General features: G+C 44.9%; 1 protein-coding gene across 1 annotated transcript in view; it reads right to left on the bottom strand.

The window, feature by feature from the left end:
• CEP192 (centrosomal protein 192) overlaps positions 1 to 22,743 on the bottom strand; it is a 96,819-nt gene that overhangs the window by 15,596 nt on the left and 58,480 nt on the right. The window contains exons 30-39 of the mRNA XM_024763700.1: positions 20,860 to 21,120; positions 20,487 to 20,602; positions 18,850 to 18,959; positions 16,044 to 16,194; positions 11,745 to 11,920; positions 9,462 to 9,585; positions 7,924 to 8,029; positions 7,283 to 7,490; positions 4,962 to 5,041; positions 3,772 to 3,867 (exon numbers count right to left, since the gene is read on the bottom strand). Of these exons, the coding sequence (XP_024619468.1) occupies positions 3,772 to 3,867; positions 4,962 to 5,041; positions 7,283 to 7,490; positions 7,924 to 8,029; positions 9,462 to 9,585; positions 11,745 to 11,920; positions 16,044 to 16,194; positions 18,850 to 18,959; positions 20,487 to 20,602; positions 20,860 to 21,120 (1,428 nt within the window). The remainder of the gene's footprint in view (positions 1 to 3,771; positions 3,868 to 4,961; positions 5,042 to 7,282; positions 7,491 to 7,923; positions 8,030 to 9,461; positions 9,586 to 11,744; positions 11,921 to 16,043; positions 16,195 to 18,849; positions 18,960 to 20,486; positions 20,603 to 20,859; positions 21,121 to 22,743) is intronic.

Raw genomic sequence — 22,743 nt, 5'->3', positions numbered from 1 at the left:
TTTGATTACTGTAGCTTTGTAGGTTTTGAAAATGGGAAGTGTGAAACCTCCAACTTTATCTTTTCCAAGATTGTTTTGGTTATTCTAGGTCCCTTGCACACTCACATGAATTTTAGGACCAGCCTGTCAATCTCTTAAAAACAAGCTGGGATTTTCATTGGGACCTGTAGATGAGTTTAGGGAGCACTGCTGTTTTAATACCATCAGGTCTTCTGATCCACGCACAACTGACGACTTTCCTGCTGCGGCTTCTCTGCACCTTCCTTTCAGATGCAGAACTTCTGCTGAGCAACGTGTGCTCCCTGCTCAGCTGCTTGTGGTCTGGGAAGTGAAATAAACTACGCTGGTAGAACTCTGTGTCTTTACAAGAAAGTCAGAAACCCTCTGGAAGCCTGTTACACAGACACAGTGAAGCACACAGAGTTTGTGACTCTGTCACTGCTCAAAGATTCTCTCATGGTCAGTTGCGAGCTCACAACTATGTTCTAATAAACCTTATTACAAGCTTGAATCTCTGAGGAACTGGACCCATATCAAGTAAATGCTATAGTTTAAATGAGTTTTGGCTATTAGAATGAAAAAGGAAAAGTGTATTACTGAGGCCATGTGAACAACTAGCATCCCTGCGACATACATGAAGGGGCCAGGTCAGGGCTACAAACAAACCAGAACTTACCAGGGCAGTGGTACTAAAGGGACTGGTCACACTTGCCCCTGAAGACACACTGTTGACCCCACATGAACACTGAGTGGTCTGCAACACTGGTAGAGTTTTCTGACTACAGCTGGTGAACAAAACCACTGTCTAGATCAGCGCTACCAGAAGCATGTTCTAAGCACTGGCAACCTGAGGCCACTTGAAGTGCTTACACCAGAATGTAAACCAACCATATCACCAAGCACGGTGTTTTGTTTCACACAAGATGTCCTGCTGAAGAAGCAGAGTGCTGACCTGTGCTGCAGCTGCTCCTGCAGCAGCCTGGCTGTGAGCAGCACTGGTCCAGGTGGAGTGAACTCTTCTGGGTGGAAACAATGAGGCACTCCTGGCCAGCCAACACTGTGTTCTTAACAGACGGCTGTGAAAAGGTGTTAGAACTCACCTTCTGGACTCCATGGCTTTCCAGTACACCAGAAATAGGAGAACATCTGAATGCTGCATAGGTAGCTCTAAAAACATCTCCACTTTCGTCAACTCCCTACAAAGACACCATTTAAACAATCAAATAAAAAAACAAAAAAGTAAGCGGATCTATTCCAGTGACACCATTGCCTTCACAGTCATTGAGGTCAAACCAGCCTGTTTCATGGTGGGCCAGGAGCACCCTGGGCTAGGCTCACACCAGGTCTCACCTGACGCAGACCCTCATCCCACCCCTGGCGGCAGTGTTCTGTAGGAGAGGAGGCTGCTCCCGCATCGGAGGACTGCCATTTCCTCAAAGACCCTGAAGACCCTGCTGAGCATGTGTTTCAACACTCCATACGATACCTGTGCTTCATTTTTTGTCAGTGGGCCCAGCACTATCTTTTTTTTTTTTTTGCGGTACGTGGGCCTCTCACTGTTGTGGCCTCTCCCGTTGCGGAGCACAGGCTCTGGATGCGCAGGCCCAGCGGCCATGGCTCACGGGTCCAGCCGCTCCGCAGCATGTGGGATCCTCCCAGACTGGGGTATGAACCCACGTCCCCTGCATCGGCAGGCGGACTCTCAACCACTGCACCACCAGGGAAGCCCCCTGCACTATCTTTTACACACGTCTTGTTAACATTATGGCTCATAACCATGATGGTCAAACCAAGAAAAGGGGAGAGAGGCCACATCACACATGACCACACACTTGGCTCGGGTGGTGCCCAGTGGCAGACACCACTTGCAGGGCACACAGGCTAAGACTCACTGGCAAGGACGGTTCAATCCCGTCTCTGCACTCGCTCCCACTAGGTGAAAACACACAGCAGCACTTGGAACTCAGGATAGAAAAGCACACACACAATGCCTTGGTATAAAACTTTTATATATTTTTCAAAATAGTTATTTCAGATAAAAAGCAGGATTGTAGGAGAGAGCATGAAACAGAGCAAGCACGTATTTTCACATACATTCTCTAACTTGACTCTCAAAACCACCTTGTGAACACAACTGGGCAGGTTAGCCCCACTTACAAAGATAATTAAGTAAATGAAGCAGAGGAACAAAAAACCAGTTATCTCAACATATGCTCATAATTCAGATTTTGAAACATCCTGCATAAAGTTAAACATTAAAATGAGTATATCTGAGGCAATTATTACTGACCTTGACGTAAGGTGGGGCTAAGGATGACAGGTGCCACCTCACTTCTGTGTCACCGTGATTCTCAAGTTCCAGGTAACTTCCTAAAAGGAACACATTTAACAACTCAAACTCTTTGAGGGGTAAATAAACAAGCAGATTCGTGGGATAATTTGTGGAAAATACTGTGTTGACCTCATCACAGGGAAAAAATACACTTAGATCCCTTGGAGTCCAACAGGAATAACAATATTTTCTAACGAAGTCCTGTCAGACAGATGCCTTATCTTGTATTTAACGGAAGTGCAATGCACAAAGCTACTGAAGAACTACAGCTGGGTCTTCACCATGCATGAACCCCTGGTGCTGCACAGGTTAAGAGGCTGCATGGGGTCAGAGTGTGGGCAGAACTTGGCCCATGTCACTGCGGCCCTCGGCCTAGATGCCGCACAGGGTGACCTGCACGCATCAGGCCTGGTGGTGGCCAAGGGAGGAAAGTCAGCGGGCAGATGTGGGGTTTATTCTGAAGACAGACTGCAAAGGACGTGCTGATGGATGGGACTGGTGAACAGAAGGGAAGAGACATCAACTGTAGGGATTTGGCTCAACCAAGTGCACAAGCAGTGGTGCCACTGCTGACATGGGAAAGGCTGGAGAAGCAGGTTTCGTGGATGTGTGGGGTGCACACATCTGGGGCTCAGGGCAAGCAGAGAGAAGGAACGGGATGCAGGTGTTAGGAGCCGGAAGAGGAGGAGGGAGCAGCACAGGCTCAGGAGGGGCCCTGAGGCAAGATGAGCCCCGAGAGCTGCTCCAAGGGGGAAGGAGTGGCTGCCAGTGCTAAGGTCAAACTGACACAGACACACAAAAGATGCCCTGGATTTGGCAAAATCAAGCTTTCTAGTGACCTTGATGGGAGCAAGTTCAGGGCCTGCTTGGTGGCAGCAGCTAAGCTGCTGAGGAAGCGAGGGTGGGAGCACAACCCTGGCAGGAAGGGGCCAGGGAGGAGGGCAGCCGCAGCAAGGCGAGGGGCCGAGGGCACCCTGTCCATGAGTGACGGCAGGCGTGCTGTGTCCTGATGGAGACGCTTTGGCAAAGAGGAAGAAATGCTGACAAGGGGGTAGGAGGGCCCGAGGAAGCCCTGCCTGAGACGGCAGGAGCAGGTGGGCCCAGGTTCCCAGCCAAGTCACCTGGGATGATCTCTAGATTTTCAACCATGTGTGAGGCAAAGGCAAGAGCCGGAAAGAGCAGGAGCAGGGAGGAGGGGGCAGCGGGGGCTGCGAGAGAGAAGCCTCAGTTGCTGGGGGCGGGGGCAAGCGGGGAGTCACAAGATGGCCTGCTGAGGAAGCAGAGTGCTGACCTGTGCTGCAGCTGCTCCTGCAGCAGCCTGGCTGTGAGCAGCACTGGTCCAGGTGGAGTGAACTCTTCTGGGTGGAAACAATGAGGCACTCCTGGCCAGCCAACACTGTGTTCTTAACAGACGGCTGTGAAAAGGTGTTAGAACTCACCTTCTGGACTCCATGGCTTTCCAGTACACCAGAAATAGGAGAACATCTGAATGCTGCATAGGTAGCTCTAAAAACATCTCCACTTTCGTCAACTCCCTACAAAGACACCATTTAAACAATCAAATAAAAAAACAAAAAAGTAAGCGGATCTATTCCAGTGACACCATTGCCTTCACAGTCATTGAGGTCAAACCAGCCTGTTTCATGGTGGGCCAGGAGCACCCTGGGCTAGGCTCACACCAGGTCTCACCTGACGCAGACCCTCATCCCACCCCTGGCGGCAGTGTTCTGTAGGAGAGGAGGCTGCTCCCGCATCGGAGGACTGCCATTTCCTCAAAGACCCTGAAGACCCTGCTGAGCATGTGTTTCAACACTCCATACGATACCTGTGCTTCATTTTTTGTCAGTGGGCCCAGCACTATCTTTTTTTTTTTTTTGCGGTACGTGGGCCTCTCACTGTTGTGGCCTCTCCCGTTGCGGAGCACAGGCTCTGGATGCGCAGGCCCAGCGGCCATGGCTCACGGGTCCAGCCGCTCCGCAGCATGTGGGATCCTCCCAGACTGGGGTATGAACCCACGTCCCCTGCATCGGCAGGCGGACTCTCAACCACTGCACCACCAGGGAAGCCCCCTGCACTATCTTTTACACACGTCTTGTTAACATTATGGCTCATAACCATGATGGTCAAACCAAGAAAAGGGGAGAGAGGCCACATCACACATGACCACACACTTGGCTCGGGTGGTGCCCAGTGGCAGACACCACTTGCAGGGCACACAGGCTAAGACTCACTGGCAAGGACGGTTCAATCCCGTCTCTGCACTCGCTCCCACTAGGTGAAAACACACAGCAGCACTTGGAACTCAGGATAGAAAAGCACACACACAATGCCTTGGTATAAAACTTTTATATATTTTTCAAAATAGTTATTTCAGATAAAAAGCAGGATTGTAGGAGAGAGCATGAAACAGAGCAAGCACGTATTTTCACATACATTCTCTAACTTGACTCTCAAAACCACCTTGTGAACACAACTGGGCAGGTTAGCCCCACTTACAAAGATAATTAAGTAAATGAAGCAGAGGAACAAAAAACCAGTTATCTCAACATATGCTCATAATTCAGATTTTGAAACATCCTGCATAAAGTTAAACATTAAAATGAGTATATCTGAGGCAATTATTACTGACCTTGACGTAAGGTGGGGCTAAGGATGACAGGTGCCACCTCACTTCTGTGTCACCGTGATTCTCAAGTTCCAGGTAACTTCCTAAAAGGAACACATTTAACAACTCAAACTCTTTGAGGGGTAAATAAACAAGCAGATTCGTGGGATAATTTGTGGAAAATACTGTGTTGACCTCATCACAGGGAAAAAATACACTTAGATCCCTTGGAGTCCAACAGGAATAACAATATTTTCTAACGAAGTCCTGTCAGACAGATGCCTTATCTTGTATTTAACGGAAGTGCAATGCACAAAGCTACTGAAGAACTACAGCTGGGTCTTCACCATGCATGAACCCCTGGTGCTGCACAGGTTAAGAGGCTGCATGGGGTCAGAGTGTGGGCAGAACTTGGCCCATGTCACTGCGGCCCTCGGCCTAGATGCCGCACAGGGTGACCTGCACGCATCAGGCCTGGTGGTGGCCAAGGGAGGAAAGTCAGCGGGCAGATGTGGGGTTTATTCTGAAGACAGACTGCAAAGGACGTGCTGATGGATGGGACTGGTGAACAGAAGGGAAGAGACATCAACTGTAGGGATTTGGCTCAACCAAGTGCACAAGCAGTGGTGCCACTGCTGACATGGGAAAGGCTGGAGAAGCAGGTTTCGTGGATGTGTGGGGTGCACACATCTGGGGCTCAGGGCAAGCAGAGAGAAGGAACGGGATGCAGGTGTTAGGAGCCGGAAGAGGAGGAGGGAGCAGCACAGGCTCAGGAGGGGCCCTGAGGCAAGATGAGCCCCGAGAGCTGCTCCAAGGGGGAAGGAGTGGCTGCCAGTGCTAAGGTCAAACTGACACAGACACACAAAAGATGCCCTGGATTTGGCAAAATCAAGCTTTCTAGTGACCTTGATGGGAGCAAGTTCAGGGCCTGCTTGGTGGCAGCAGCTAAGCTGCTGAGGAAGCGAGGGTGGGAGCACAACCCTGGCAGGAAGGGGCCAGGGAGGAGGGCAGCCGCAGCAAGGCGAGGGGCCGAGGGCACCCTGTCCATGAGTGACGGCAGGCGTGCTGTGTCCTGATGGAGACGCTTTGGCAAAGAGGAAGAAATGCTGACAAGGGGGTAGGAGGGCCCGAGGAAGCCCTGCCTGAGACGGCAGGAGCAGGTGGGCCCAGGTTCCCAGCCAAGTCACCTGGGATGATCTCTAGATTTTCAACCATGTGTGAGGCAAAGGCAAGAGCCGGAAAGAGCAGGAGCAGGGAGGAGGGGGCAGCGGGGGCTGCGAGAGAGAAGCCTCAGTTGCTGGGGGCGGGGGCAAGCGGGGAGGAGGGCTGCAAGGGCCGCTGGGGAAGCCTGTGCTCAGGGCGTCTAGGGGCCCAAGTTGCGCAGCACTCAGGGGCAGAGACAGGGCCGGGGAGACAGTCAGGTTTAACCGGGGCTGGGATTCTGCCAGACGGGAATGCAGAGGGCGAGGGGCACAAGGCAGTCACGAGTGTTTGTGAGGGGTTACAGGGACAGAGCACAGAAGTCGAGGAGGGATAGGGGAGAAGTGCATTGTGGGTGGGGCGATGGGCAGGGGAAAGGCCTGGAGGTCTGAATGTGGTCAGGCAACTGCTGACCCCTGGAGTAAGTGAGCTGGGAAGAGCCAGAGGGGGTGATGGGCAGAAGTGACAGGCTTGAAACTGAGTAAAAACACGGTACAGATCCTGGTGCCGACGATATCCAGGAGGGACCCTGAGGGCAGGAGACTGAGCTGCAGTGGAAGACAGACCGCGAGAGTTGAGGAGCTGGGGGGCCAGGCAACAGGTGGCCCCAGACCCTATCTAAGTTGTCCATGTGCAATCCTAGACCACGAGGCCGCGGAGAGAGCGCCCACAGGGCAGAAAGCACTACTCCGGCCCAAGGAAGCTCAGAGGTGCTTCACACACCGCATCACCATCCCCAGGCCCTGGGTGGTGGGTGTTAAGCACAGCTGGGGAGGCTGGGCAAGTTTGGAGCCTGTAGTCGCAGAGTAACTGACAGAGCCAGGCTCCACCCACCTTCCTCTCCTCTTCAGCCACTAACTTAGCAGCAACTCTGGTCAAAGACCTAGTGAGAGTCGGGGAGGGATGGTTCTGATAAGAAAATCTAAGCCTCCTGGAACAGAGAGTTATTAAAGGCCTAAATTCAACATGGTACAATTTTTAAGCATCTGCAAATCCAGCTCATAACTGAAATGATTTCCAGTGACTACTTGATTTTCTCTTGAAGTAGCGGGAAATCTGCACCTATCACAAACTACAGTTAACTAAGAGCGTTAGATCCAACGTACTAGCAGAAGTCTGAATTACGTAACCTTGTGATACAATACCTGAAGTCTCGCCAGGTTCTGTTGTAGGAAAAGTAACAGTCTTATTTCTTATCTCAACTCTTGTGGAAGGTGGTTTAGTCACTGGTTTTACCAGATGATTAACTGAAGGCTCTGTTTCTGGGGAAAGGATTCTAAATGGGCTGGAGGTCAAACAAGTGAAAAGTTCTTCTTGGGTCAAGTCTTCTCGAATTTGAACCTTCACAATTTTCTGAAATGAGCCAAACAAAGGGATAAGATGCAAGTGAAGCTGTTGTTTTTTTTAAAAAAAATTCCTATTTTTAAATTATGGTAGAGAAAAGTAATGCCAAACAAATGAAACACTGGTGAATTTAAAGTCCATTCAGATCCCAAAGTAGCTCTTCGACTTTATCCTTTCTCCCAACTCCCCTCTTTTTTCCAAAGCAAAATCTGCAAGTTAATGATGGCTTCCAGGACCCACTCTCCACTGCTGCCCACCCAGGACACTTGTTCAGCTCACTAGTGGAAAAACTCTGCACTAAATACTCTATTTAATTAAGTCTATTTGGGCTGAAAGGACACCTCAATTCGATTTCTGAAATGTAAGTGCTATCAGTGAGGATTACAAAACTTAAACTGCAAAAAAAGAGAAATGTTGATCAAAAAAAAGTTTAAAAAATTACCTTCTGTCCATTGTCACAGTGTATATAGATCAAGCCACTCCATGGCAACACTGAATGTTTTGTGGATAAGGAGGAATTAGGACTCACAAGAATTTGTAGGTTGCTCCTTAAAAGAAGAATTGAACACTGAGAACCAAGAATACCCTGTACTGGAAGAGCAGTAACCACAAGAGTTACAAACACTGTCCTGTCAGTCACCAACTATTTCCTCACTGCTCAGAAAGAGCAGAGAACAGAGGTAAGCTACCAGGCGCATTTGATTTGGCCTCAATCCCAACCCAGTGGCTGACAAAAAGCTGAGTGGTGTGAACCCAAGAACCTAAGGGCAAAGCTCATGTGAAAATGGACCACATCACTGAAATGCCATCTAAACAGCAATTCAAGTTAAACATTTCTGGAGCAAAATACCAGTAACACAAAGGCTCTGAGCCGCCAATGAAAAAGAACGAGCCGTCACAGTCACACTGTAACTGGAAGGGAAGAGAGGGTGGGAAAGGGGGTCGGTCAGGTTTTCTGTGCTCACTGTTCTCTTCAAGAGCTATGGGATGTCAAAGACTTAAATGTGGACGATGTAACTGGATTTGTGACTGAAGAGAAACCACCAGTTATAAAGAGAGGTCAGTACCCACGTCCAAAATGGCCAAGATGACCTCCCACTGCTAAAAGCTCAACATGCAGGGTGATGGACAAGTCTCTGTGAATAACCTGTCCAGTCATCTCCCAGCTTTTCACCCATTAACAGACAAACATTTAACTGACTGCTTTGGTCCTAGGAACCTTTCTCTGGAGTGTCCCCAACCATACCTTAACCCGGTCTTGGTCAAATAAACTCTCCTGAAACGCATACGCCATCATTTTGCAAAAGCAAATAAACTTCATGTTGCTCTTGTGCAAAGTTGCTATTCCCAAATGTGAAGCAACTTTCAGATGTGCGTATTCTGTGCCAACCCAGACACAGTCCCTGAGAAGCTGCAGAGCTGAGGCTATATCCCAATAATTAAGCTGCACAGAGAGGGCAGTTGCTCATCACCATCTGGCCCCCAAAGACTTCTTTTTACCTTAAAATATCCTTTGTAGAAAACGGCAAACTAGATTATGGCTCAGACATATCAGAAGCCAGGAATCTGTGTCTGTAAAATGTCCTTAGAGAAAACCAGCAGAATAAGCTGCTAGACCCAAGGTGACAAAGGCAAGACCCCTGGGGCTTTGGAGACCACTACCCTCATCACGTGCACAGCCGCATCCCTGTGCTGTAATTCTGTAGGCAGAGCTACATCAGCAACTCTCCCCCGCCTCACACGTCTCTCCACCCTGTCAGGCTGATACCGTAACTGGCTGTGGACATGGTCTCTACCCGCTAAGAAGCATGAGTCTTGAACTCACTGTGGCCCCACAGAACCATGCATGGTGCTCTTTACAGAGTCAGCACACTGCAAAATTCTACTGAATAAATTAAAATGGCCTATTATTTGATCCTTAAAAAGTCACCATGCTAAAGCATCTAAATAACACCCAGGGGAAAGGGAGGTCATACTTACTCTGGTGCGATAAACCCATGTTGTGGTGTCACTGTAAGACAATGTGCTGGCCAGTACAGCTCAAATTTTAGTAACCTAACAGAATTGTTTAAAATCTGGAAACGTCCAGTTTTTGCCATATCACCTATGACAACAGATAAATAAAATGTTACTTACATTTAACATTTGTGAAAAAGACAAAGGGTAATAAATAGTAAAAATAAATCCTAAATAAAAACACTACCATACTAACTCATTTTGTTTTCCCAACTGCCCAATTACAGAAATTTCAAATTCCTGGTAAAGCAAGACCTTCATTTACTCTTGGAAACTACAAAGACACTGAATAAAGTTTAGTAGTGAACAAAGAAGAAAAAGGAAATCTGGTAATTGTTACTCCCTGTCTTGGGCACAGACATAGGTACTAGATTTGTTCCTACTCTGGACCAAGGGTATCAACGTTAAGGGTAAAAGAGGCCAAGTGCCAACTGCATTCTCAGTGGGGGATGGGGGCGTGGGGGGCAGGAATCAAAACTCCGGATGGGCAGCTCTGCCACACGGGAGCTTGGCCTGGGGTCCAAGTCCTCGTGTCAGGATGACACTCTGGCTGGGTCTGTAGCAGGCAGGGGAGGCCTGGGCAAGCCACCAGCCACATCTGCACGGAGCCCAGGTCTGTCCTATGAGAGCCCTGAGGACAGAGCAAGTACAGCCCGGGCCCCAGAGGGACTTTCTGTCCTGTCGTTGGGGGCATACTCACAAGAAGGGGCGACTAAAATCAAGTGTTCAGGCTGGACAGTCCACACTTCTTCTGAGGCCGATTTATCTTGAGGTGGGCGAACAGCTTGTGAAAGAAGTGGAGACCCCTGAGGACCTTTCACTGGTAAAACATCCAAAGAAATGTTACCACCATGTGTCCCACAACTGCCAGATTCACTAGAGAGAGAGAGAGAAAAGAAATTTAAAATGATAAAGCAGACTGTGTCACATTTTTATATTAATTATTCATAAATCTGAAAACATAAAAATAAAAGTGCATTATATATTTTTCAGTGAATAAGAATCCTTCACATTGGGGTTTTCTTAAAGAAGTGTATAAAAAGTAAAGTACAGTATAGGTTAAATGTTACTAATCTTTAATTAGAATCTGCAATGATTTGTTTCCTGCCTTGACTTCTGCATGCCATCTGAGGTCTCTTAAAAGATTTACTAGAGGGACTTTCCTGGTGGTCCAGTGGCTAAGCCTTCGTGCTCCCAGTGCAGGGGGCCCGGGTTCGATCCCTGGTCAGGAAACTAGATCCCTCATGCCACAACTAAAGATCCTGTGTGCCGTAACTAAGACGCAGCACAGCCAAATAAATAAATGTTTTTTAAAAAAGATTTACTAGAAAACTACCCAGGGCTTCCCTGGTGGCACAGTCGTTAAGGATCCACTTGCTAATGCAGGGGACACAGGTTCGAGTCCTGGTCTGGGAAGATCCCACATGCCTCGGAGCAAAGCCCATGCGCCACAACTAGTGAGCCTGGGCTTTAGAGCCCATGAGCCACAACTACTGAGCCCACGTGCCACAACTACTGAAGCCCGCACGCCTAGAGCCTGTGCTCTGCAACAAGAGAAGCCACTGCAAATGAGAAGCCTGCGCACCGCAACAAAGAGTAGCCCCTGCTCGCCGCAACTAGAGAAAAGCCCGCGCACAGCAACGAAGACCCAACACAGCCAAAAAATAAATAAAAAGAATTTCCTTCCTTAAAAAAAAAACAAAAATAACCTACCCAATATTAAGAATTTAAGAAAAACAACAAAACTCTTCAAGTATCTATAACTGAATAATGATAACTGGCTTTACAACGCTAACACCAAAAAACTTTAAAACAAAATCTTCTTGGCAAAAAACTACAGTTAAGAAATGCTAATAAAGTTTAGGAAGTTTTTTTACTAAGTGTTGAAATTGGGTTTTCTAATAAGCCTTAGATTACTAAAAAATTGTAATTCAACTAAATTTCGTAATCACGTGAACACATGACAACTGAAGTTCACTGGTGCGGTGACCAAGTTCACCTACCACACAGCAGGGCTACACCTGGACTCCAGTCAACACTTGGCGGACAGAGAGAAATCCCTCTCTTCACTGTCCTCGTGTCAGGATGACACTCTGGCTGGGTCTGTAGCAGGCAGGGGAGGCCTGGGCAAGCCACCAGCCACATCTGCACGGAGCCCAGGTCTGTCCTATGAGAGCCCTGAGGACAGAGCAAGTACAGCCCGGGCCCCAGAGGGACTTTCTGTCCTGTCGTTGGGGGCATACTCACAAGAAGGGGCGACTAAAATCAAGTGTTCAGGCTGGACAGTCCACACTTCTTCTGAGGCCGATTTATCTTGAGGTGGGCGAACAGCTTGTGAAAGAAGTGGAGACCCCTGAGGACCTTTCACTGGTAAAACATCCAAAGAAATGTTACCACCATGTGTCCCACAACTGCCAGATTCACTAGAGAGAGAGAGAGAAAAGAAATTTAAAATGATAAAGCAGACTGTGTCACATTTTTATATTAATTATTCATAAATCTGAAAACATAAAAATAAAAGTGCATTATATATTTTTCAGTGAATAAGAATCCTTCACATTGGGGTTTTCTTAAAGAAGTGTATAAAAAGTAAAGTACAGTATAGGTTAAATGTTACTAATCTTTAATTAGAATCTGCAATGATTTGTTTCCTGCCTTGACTTCTGCATGCCATCTGAGGTCTCTTAAAAGATTTACTAGAGGGACTTTCCTGGTGGTCCAGTGGCTAAGCCTTCGTGCTCCCAGTGCAGGGGGCCCGGGTTCGATCCCTGGTCAGGAAACTAGATCCCTCATGCCACAACTAAAGATCCTGTGTGCCGTAACTAAGACGCAGCACAGCCAAATAAATAAATGTTTTTTAAAAAAGATTTACTAGAAAACTACCCAGGGCTTCCCTGGTGGCACAGTCGTTAAGGATCCACTTGCTAATGCAGGGGACACAGGTTCGAGTCCTGGTCTGGGAAGATCCCACATGCCTCGGAGCAAAGCCCATGCGCCACAACTAGTGAGCCTGGGCTTTAGAGCCCATGAGCCACAACTACTGAGCCCACGTGCCACAACTACTGAAGCCCGCACGCCTAGAGCCTGTGCTCTGCAACAAGAGAAGCCACTGCAAATGAGAAGCCTGCGCACCGCAACAAAGAGTAGCCCCTGCTCGCCGCAACTAGAGAAAAGCCCGCGCACAGCAACGAAGACCCAACACAGCCAAAAAATAAATAAAAAGAATTTCCTTCCTTAAAAAAAAAACAAAAATAACCTACCCAATATTAAGAATTTAAGAAAAACAACAAAACTCTTCAAGTATCTATAACTGAATAATGATAACTGGCTTTACAACGCTAACACCAAAAAACTTTAAAACAAAATCTTCTTGGCAAAAAACTACAGTTAAGAAATGCTAATAAAGTTTAGGAAGTTTTTTTACTAAGTGTTGAAATTGGGTTTTCTAATAAGCCTTAGATTACTAAAAAATTGTAATTCAACTAAATTTCGTAATCACGTGAACACATGACAACTGAAGTTCACTGGTGCGGTGACCAAGTTCACCTACCACACAGCAGGGCTACACCTGGACTCCAGTCAACACTTGGCGGACAGAGAGAAATCCCTCTCTTCACCCCTAATTCACTGCCCTCTGACCACCCCCCCCTTTCCAATCAGACCTATACTGCCCCAGAGAAACAAAGGGGGCACCAGCCAAACATCAGAAAACAATTTAAAAAACAAAGTTGATTACTGTTTGTTTAGCTTCCTAAGAACAAGTTCCTCACAACTGAAGTAACTGTCAAGGTAATTTTTTTTTTTTTTTTTTTTTGCGGTATGCGGGCCTCTCACTGTTGTGGCCTCTCCCGTTGCAGAGCACAGGCTCCAGACGCGCAGGCTCAGCGGCCATGGCTCACAGGCCCAGTTGCTCCGCGGCATGTGGGATCCTCCTGGACCGGGGCATGAACCTGTGTCCCCTGCAACGACAGGAGGACTCTCAACCACTGTGCCACCAGGGAAGCCCTCAAGGTAATTTTTAATACATGTTAATACTATCTTTGACTATCTTAGAAAAAAAATTAACAAGAACAGCATAAGGATTAAAGAAACCAAGTTGGCGTGAGTCAGAGGCACTAGGGTGATGGGGATGGGGGGAGTCAGCCCTCAACTGGTGCCACTAAGACTTGCTGGTGTGAGTTGGCAACACTGGGCCCAGGGAGACAGACCATGTGAAGACAAGATTGGCTGAAAACAGGGGGACTAAGTAAAACGTAAACATATTGAAAATAATGGGGCCAGGCTTCTCAGTACTGGAGAAAAAAGGTACAATTATGGGAAGGAGGAAAGGAATCCACATGTTATGTTAGATTAGAATTGGAGGTATCAGTGTAAACTCAAGATTTTAACACATTTATAAACAGAAGTAGATATGAATTGCACGTGGATTTGTATATAAACTCATATATTTCCTAGCTCTGTCCACTGAGCGGGCTTAGAAGCAAGGACACCTCAATAACAATGAGCACGTTGCTGCCCGTGTCCTCGTTTCCAGGCTGGACAGGCAAGTGAAGGACGAGCCTCGACCATCCTGCTGTACCTGTGAATAAGGAGGTGCCCAGAGGTGTTGTGGGCACAGGCAAAAGACCAAGGAGCAGGTCAGGGGGCTAAATAATGACAACAAGGATTAATCTTGAATCCACGAGTTGGTCCTAATATATGTGAATAAGAAGAAAAAGGAAATTCCTTCCTCAAAGTAGAAAGATAACTAATAAATGCAGAAAGATGGGATCAGAAAATCACCATTTAGTAACCAAGACAGACATAAAATGATTCAGGAAGCAATCCTCACTGGGTGCTCAAAGTCTCACAAGAAACAAGATCATTCATTGTCTCCAAGTTGTGTATTATAATATCCCTTCAAGATATTTATTAACTTTACAGTAGAGAAACCTGGCAAACACCACTTAAACAAAGTGATAAAAATACTGCTAGTAACAGGACAAATCAGCACTGTTCACCACCGAGGAAGCTTCACTGAGAAACCAGCAGCATCATTCTGCATGTCCTGAAGCTGTGAACTGAAGTCAAGAATATTTTACAAAGTAACTGGCCTGTATTGTATAAAAACATCAAGGTATCCGGTAAGAAAGAGTTAGCAGCTGGCCTGCAGCCTACTTTTCCCTTTTTACCAGAAACGACCAGAGAAAAAAAAGAAAGATGGCTTGGTTAAATCACCTTGTAATCTTGCAAATGCAGGATACCACAGCAAATGCACTGGGGTCCTTAAAACAGGCAGCACCTGGTCTGTCTCACATTGCTTGTGGTAAAGAAATCTGAAACTTACGAATTTATGTGGCACAGCTGTTTGAAAAGTATCACGTAAGTTACATAGTTATCAAAGCATAAAATACCTTTCATGATCAAAATAGTCTCTTGTGTGACACAACACACCCACAACTTATGGACCTTGTGTTAAATCTAAGCCAGAGGGGAGTGTTGATGTTACAAAGTAGATCTAGAAAGTACCATGGGCAACCCCAGGTTTCTCTGTGTTTCACCCCAAATTAGTACTGAAGCTTCATTCTGGAAAATACCTTTGATTCTGTGGATCGTACTTGATAAGCAAACCCTGTTTGTTTTCTCTGTTGTGAAAGACTGAGGAACTCCCTTTGTTGAAAGAGAGTAAATGGACAAGCCAACCAAACGCACGTGTGATCTCAGATTAGATTCTGGACCAAAGAGGAAGTGGAAAGAGGCAGTTTCTTGTTTGCTGTTTGCCTTAACTACACAGGACACCACTGGGAGACTCCGTGGACCAGATGGTGGTCCTGTATCGCCGCATCAGTGTCCTAACCTTGACGGGCTTGCCATGCCTATGAGGGGGGGCATCTACAGCCAATTCAGGGCTACTGGTCATCATGTCTGCAAGTCACTCCTAAATGGTTCAGAAAAACCTGTATATACATGAAAGACCATAAGGTAGATGTGGTAAAACGTTATCAACTGCGAAATCTCGGTGCAGATAGCGTATGGGAGTTCTCTATAAAAGTAACTTAATTAATTTATTTGTTTCTGGCTGCGTCGGGTCTTCATTGCTGCACATGGGCTTTTCTCTAGTTGCAGCGAGTGGGGGCTACTCTTCATTGCCGTGCACGGGCTTCTCATTGCAGTGGCTTCTCTTGCTGTGGAGCATGGGCTCTAGGCACGCAAGCTTCAGCAGTTGTGGCACATGGGCTCAGTAGTTGTGGCACGCAGGCTCTAGAGTGCAGGCTCAGTAGTTGTGGCACAGGCTTAGTTGTTCTGCAACACGTGGGAACTTCCCAGATCAGGGATCGAACCCTTGTCCCCTGCATTGGCAGGCGGATTCTTAACCACTGCGCCACCAGGGAAGTCCCTCTGTATTGTTTTTAAACTTTTCTGTGAATTTGGAATTCTTTCAACTTAAAAATAAAGATGAAATAAACAGTTTGAGACAAAAACCCAACAAAGTACAAGGTAAAAGATCAGTTCCACTGTGAATCAAATAATCTTCAACTCAGATGAAAGATGTTTTGTTAGTTTTACCTTTTAGATTCCAAGCTAGGTCTGGAAGAAGGTGGAAGAAACTCTCTGTTAGAAACAGAATCTCTAAATTCTCCAATTACTGAAAGTATAATTTTACGCATGTTTCCATAAAAGAGCTGGATGTCATTGGGCCGCTGGGGAAGGTCATATACTGAAATAGAAAATAATGTTTGAAATACATGAATCTTCACATAATCACACCACCAAGTAACAGAGGCACTCATATATTTACATATTTTCTTGTATCTTCTTAGTTGGGGGTAGGTGACATTTGGATTTTTAACACTACGGATTAGCATCAATGACTGGCAGCTCAGGCTCTGGCCCTGGATTTGGATTACAGCCACGCCAACGCTCAGCCTGGGACCTCTGGCAGCTTCCTTCACCAGTCCGAGCCTCAGTCTCCTCACGGGAAGTACGAGTAACAACCTCTCTCAGGGCTGTGGGCACTGTTCTGACCCCCAGCATAAACCAACCCGGTCAGTTTCCACAGCTCTCTGGGCATCATCACCTCCACCCCAAATGAGGGGCCAAAACACAGAGTCTGAGAGCACATACTTCATAAGTGGCAGTCTCATAAAAACTTAAGTAAATCCAGAAACAGGCAGTATTAGTATAACTACATGTATTTAGATTGATCAGACAGTGCTCAAGGTTTATCCAAAGATAAACCTACCTGAATTTATATATACAAGAAATTTTAGAGAACATGCTTGTATTCTACATATAAATTAGATATTAAGAATTAAGTGTTTTTAAGATGGAAACTCAGAAAGAACACAGGAAGTGTAAATTAAAATTTATATTAAATACATCTGACTATAAAAGTTTAATTGTGAAATTATTTGCCACAGTAATTACACATTTTACAAAAGTAAGATCGCTATGAATGCTTAATAGTAATACGCTCAAATGTTTTTCAAAATAATCATGTAAAAAGTTCAACCGCAACATTCTTATAGGGATCCATTACACCAACCAGCACAAGACCAAGTGGGGCTGCTTCCTCCCCTCACCTGGACAGCATGCACACCACCTCCGGGAGCCCAATACTCCCTGATGTGCAACCTGGCCCCAAGGACCCACCTGAAGCCCCCACTCAACCCCATCACAGGGGGGTCTCAGCAGGTCACCTGTCAGGTTTGTCAACACAACCCTTAACACACCCACTTCCCGAATGTTTGCACATGCAGCTCCCTCTGCCTGAATACCCTCCCCCACCCTGGTCCACACCTTCTCCTCCTTGTCAACCCCCTCCCCGCTTTCTCAGCAGATTGCCACTTCTCCGCGGCCCCCAGGTCCCTAAGGACAGTTCTGTCACAGCACTTTCATGCTATACTTCGATCACCTGTCTCCCCCTTGGCCGGTGAGCCCCTAGAGGCAAGGGCGGCACCTTCTTCCCCTGTGACTCGTGCCCTGCACTCCCCACCAAGTCCACTCAGACATAGAGTCGTGAAGCTGCGAGGGCTGCACACTCACGCTGCCTAGTTCTCATTAGACTTCACTGCTGCTGCTATGTGTCTGGGTCCATCTCCACGGCACAGTTCAGGTTAACTCTTTCACGTGGATCCTTCCTCTGAGGAAGGGATATGGAAGGTGAAGCTCGGAGGAGCTGAGGTAGCAGAGATGGGCTATGAACTGAGGTTCAGCTCCAAATCCAACGTTCTTTCCAACCATTTCAAATCTTTTCATTATTTTTAACTAACCCACCCTTGAAGCAGATGATCTAGACTCCCAATTTGCTGAAAAGATCATAAACTATTCTATATCACCTCTACATAGGCATAAATATCCTTTTCCTTTATCATTTCCCACTTCAGAAGGAGTGTGTATTTCATCATTAAAAAACTAGAAAATAAAAATGGGGGGAAAAGACACTACCACCTGAAATTCTACCACCAGAATATAACCACTGTTAATATTTTGGTGTGTATACTCCTGCAATTTTACCTAGGTAACTATAAATAAGACATTAAATTATTTTTACCAAATGAGCTGGTGGGGAGTGCAGGGCATGAGTCACAGGGGTAGAAGGTGCAGCCCTTGCCTCTAGGGGCTCACAGGCCAAGGGGGAGACAGGTGATCTTATATGCAAAATTTTAAAATAATTCTTTTCTTAATAAATTGAGGAGCTTTCCATGTCACTTAATATAGAATCATATTGTCTGAATGCCTTCAAGATATTCTATTGCATAATTAAACGATCCCCTACTCTTGGGCATTTAGGTTACTTCTAATTTCTTCCTATTATAAACAATACTGTGGTGAAAATCCATACACATACTTTTACACAATTTGCATGTTTCCATTCTTATATTTTGTATGAGTCATAGATACCAGTAAATACCTGAATTGCTCAGCTCAGCTCAAATAGGGCTAAACATCTAGATTAGAGTCACACTACCACTATCACATCCTCCATAAATTGCACAGCAGTCACAAGAGCAGAGAAATCTCAAAATGAGTGTAAGTTTGCAATCATGAAATCTTAAACAGTAATAACTTGAGTTTAATCATAACTGTTCTCCTCCTCTATTCACAAGTCCACCCAAAGACTAGGTGCAATAACATCTAACATTTACAAGGCAAAGCCCTCTCATCTGATCTTCACAAGAACTCTGTGTAGAGAACAGAGACATTATTCCTCTCATTTTACAGCTAAGGAAACTGAATTTCAGTGATGTAATCTGTCCAAAGTCATACAGTAAAGCTGTGACTCAAATTCAGCCTGATACCACATCTAAGCTAACACTCTTCCTCCTCACACACTGGACCCAGAAGATTTAAAATACGTTGAAATTCCTACCTTCAGTTACGAGCAGCTCGTCCTGAAATGCTTCCGCAAAGTCGATGTTCTGCAGCATGCTCTGGGTGGGAAGGACCTGCTTCCTCACCCCTGGTGTGTGCAGCATGGCTCTGCCAGTAGAGATTTTATTCAGAAGTCGTTTATACATACAAAATAACCTTAATTAGATTTTATTCATGCATCTGGAAAATCCCACTAACATCATGATACATTACTTCATAGATATAATGTCCTAAATCCCAATATAAGTAATTGAAAAAAAAACCCCTTGTTTTGGAAATTCCCTTAAAAGTTATACATGGGAGTACAATCATCAGTTTCAGTTAAACACATCAAATCAACCACTTCCTAACAGAAGAGTAGAGAAAAGATAAAATTAGATTCTTTTCGGGTCATACATTTTCATTATTTGTGAAAATTTGGTCAGTTAGAAATTTGTCTCAGAAAAAATATGCCAAGAAAATGATACAAATAAAACATCAGAAGGGAATATTTAAATTACCATGTAATTCTGTTACTTTGACCTCTTCTAGAGAATTTTGAGGTGAGAGAACTAAAAAGTAAATTTCTCTATAAAACACAGATGTTCACAAACGAAAGAAATCTCATTACTATAAATTAATGGCAAAGAGGAGTTATAAAGGAGTACGCTGATTTCTATATCTCAGTAGAGAGAAAGGAAAAAAACCAAAAAACTTGTGATCTAATTTCTCTAAATGCCAGTTTCTATTTCTAAAATACTCAACTGAGAGAAAAAACCGCATTCAAAGTTGAGCTCTTCACTTCAGGTCTGTGCTATCATCATGTAGCAAATCATCACTAAACTCTTCTTAAACATTCTAACAGTCTTTCACAGATTAAAAATAAAACAGTTTCCTGAACTGTGTATCAGAATAAAACACAGCAGAGCACAAAGGACTGGAAGAAGGAAAGACTGGCCCACGCACACGCCCGCCCTCCCGTGAGACAATGACTTCCTGAGAACGATGAACTGGCAGGAGCTTCACTTACCTCATACTCAGCTTTAGGCTAGGAAACAAGATTTTGTGACACAAGAACTCCGAATTCAACACACAGAATGTCTAAATCACACCTAGACCTAAATATAAAGTTGACAACATTCCAGCATATTAAACTACATTTAGATCAGATGTACCAAATTTTTTACAAGTACAAGCTTAAGTAGCTAGAGTTAGACACCCTACACATGTCTAAAATAAGGCTTGATCCTCTGAAATGATTCTCAACACTCCCAGAAATGTTCCAAGTCAGGTGCGTTTACACAATATACTCTTTCAGTAGTTCTTAAATCTTTTCTGAAACTGATCTGCTATCATTACAAAGACCGTCCTACGATGAAGTCCAAGGTCCTCTCTGAGCAAAGGAGCCGAGGCCCCTATGTACGTCCAGAAAAGGATACTGCAAGGAAACCTGCAGACGAGTTTCCTACAGGTATTTCTACCTGTATTTCTCCTACAGGTAGCTTATCAGTCACACAAATTTTACCAAGATTTTTCATCTGCCAGTTCACTAAAAGTAGTGAAACATCTTCTATAAATTCCAAATCCCAAACCACTGTCACAGCCTCTTTATTTCCACTGAATGGTCCCCACCATCATGTAAGGTAAGTGACCCACCTTCGGTACTGCTGTCTTGAAATTTCATCTCCACCAAAAAAGTATATAGTTGACAGTTCTGTGGTGTTTTTACAATTGTTTTCTCTGTCTGATGGATTATATATTATAGTAACATCCTGATGCCAAGAAAAAAATCAGGAGTGAATATTAAATATTTCTGAGTAAGTCATTTCACTCTGAATAAACTGTCACAGGAGCACAAACAGTCACTATAGACAAAGATGCACATGAAGAGTATTTCCAAGATCAGATAAGTCCTTCCACTCCTAAGTTCCTTTCAAATATGATTTTAGCTCTCTACCATAAAATACATAATTATTACTTTAACCTAAAAATAAGCTCATATTTTTAGTGCAGAGACTTTCATACTTACTTCTTGTTTTCTTTCCTTGAGCACAAATTTGTCTGGAAAAATCCTTAATACTCGAGGATTCAGCAAAACTTTTTTCTGAGAATCCTTAAAACCTACAGCTTTAACAAAAGCTGCTCGAGAGCCAGTGTTACGAACAGAAAAAACAATTCTACTTTCTTTGCCAGGCACTAAGTCATTCACTGTTACCATGTAACTGTCAGATAACTTTTTAACATCTTCCAAAATCAGGTTACTTGTGCCTCCATATCCAGACAAAGGTATCTAAAAATACAGAACACATACATCCAAAATTATTTTTATGTAAGCAGAAAATAGAAGATTAAATTACGGTCAGAGAAGACAATAAAAACAGATTTACTACAATTAAAATTATTAAGCTTTGTGTACTTTGGCTAGTAGCTTCCCCACAGTCAATCTCTAGCCTTACAGTAAGGACTATGTTTTAAGGGAAAAACAAATCAATGAGCTACAAAATTATTTACCTTCCAATATGCCAAGCTTAGATGATAAAAGAACAATAAAAAGATTAATATTGATATGTTTGCTTAAGCAGTGTTCAGCATGAAAGACACTGGTATTTATAATTTACTCTGAAATGCATAAAATAAGATAAATTGATAGATGGTTAAATATGTGATAAAAGAAATATAGCACAATGTTAACTGTAGAATCTAAGTGGTAGGGCATGCAAGTGTTCACCATGTAATTCTTTCAAATACCCAATAATTGTGAATTTTCAATATGAAAAGTTTTGGGGACAGAAAAATCTATGAGCATATAATCCTGTTAACTTCCGGTCTAGCAGAGTCAGAGGACTGTGCCAAAGGGACCAAAGAGAAGCCCAGATCTCAAACAAGCCGGTAGCGGGGGGCAGAGTGGAGGCTCCAGTGCTGACCAGGGCCACCCTTGAGCTACAAGGCTCCCAGGGGGCTCAGCACTACCAGGAAACAAGGATTCACAGAACAAACTCTATGAATAGGAATGTAAGAAATAGGTACCCTGCTAGGAAACAAATGTTTCATACCCTTTGACATGCATTCCCTAAAAATGAGCTTTCATTCCTAATTATTGAAATAAGTTCCAAAGAATCCTTTGCAAACTTAAAAACATCAGTAGCTTATTTCAAGTTGTTATGTACTAAGTAACATTTTGAAAAATTAAATTCAGGCTGATCAAAAATCAGTATTGCTTGCCCCTTAGTACAAATTAACAGCATTTTTAAAGGGCTTCAGATGTGAAGCTCCTGCAAATCCCACCTCATTCAGGGTGAGCTCTGCTAGTTCCCAAGAGCCAAAAGTGTTTCTAATTTTTCTTTTCCCACAGAGATTTGCAAGTAAATCTTAGGCAAGAAAATAGAAAGTAACAGGGAAAGTCAGCTTTTGAAAACACTCAAAATCAGTATTCTTCCTATATTTTCAAAGTCTAAGGAGGGGGCTTCCCTGTTGGCGCAGTTGTTAAGAATCTGCCTGCCAATGCAGGGGACATGGGTTTGATCCCTGGGCCGGGAAGATCCCACATGCCGCGAAGCAACTAAGCCCGTGCGCCACAAGTACCGAGCCTGTGCTAAAGAGCCCGCAAGCCACAACTACTGAGCCCATGTGCCACAACTACTGAAACCTGTGCGCCTAGAGCCTGTGCTCCACAACAAGAGCAGCCCCCCCCTTGCCACAACGAGAAAGCCCTGCACACAGCAACGACAACCCAACACAGCCAAAAATAAAAACAAATAAATTAATTAAAAAAAAAAAGTCTAAGGGAGTCACAAATAATTACTGACTAAAAGGTTAAGAAAAAGAATGATTAGGGCTTCCCTGGTGGCGCAGTGGTTTAGAGTCCGCCTGCCAATGCAGGGGACACGTGTTCGTGCCCCGGTCCGGGAAGATC

Source organism: Neophocaena asiaeorientalis, unplaced genomic scaffold, assembly GCF_003031525.2.
Source record: "Neophocaena asiaeorientalis asiaeorientalis breed wild unplaced genomic scaffold, Neophocaena_asiaeorientalis_V1.1 scaffold110, whole genome shotgun sequence".
Classification (NCBI taxonomy): Eukaryota; Metazoa; Chordata; class Mammalia; order Artiodactyla; family Phocoenidae; genus Neophocaena; species Neophocaena asiaeorientalis.
The sequence above is the reverse complement of the archived record's forward strand: the minus strand, read 5'-3'. Positions and strand labels throughout refer to the sequence as shown.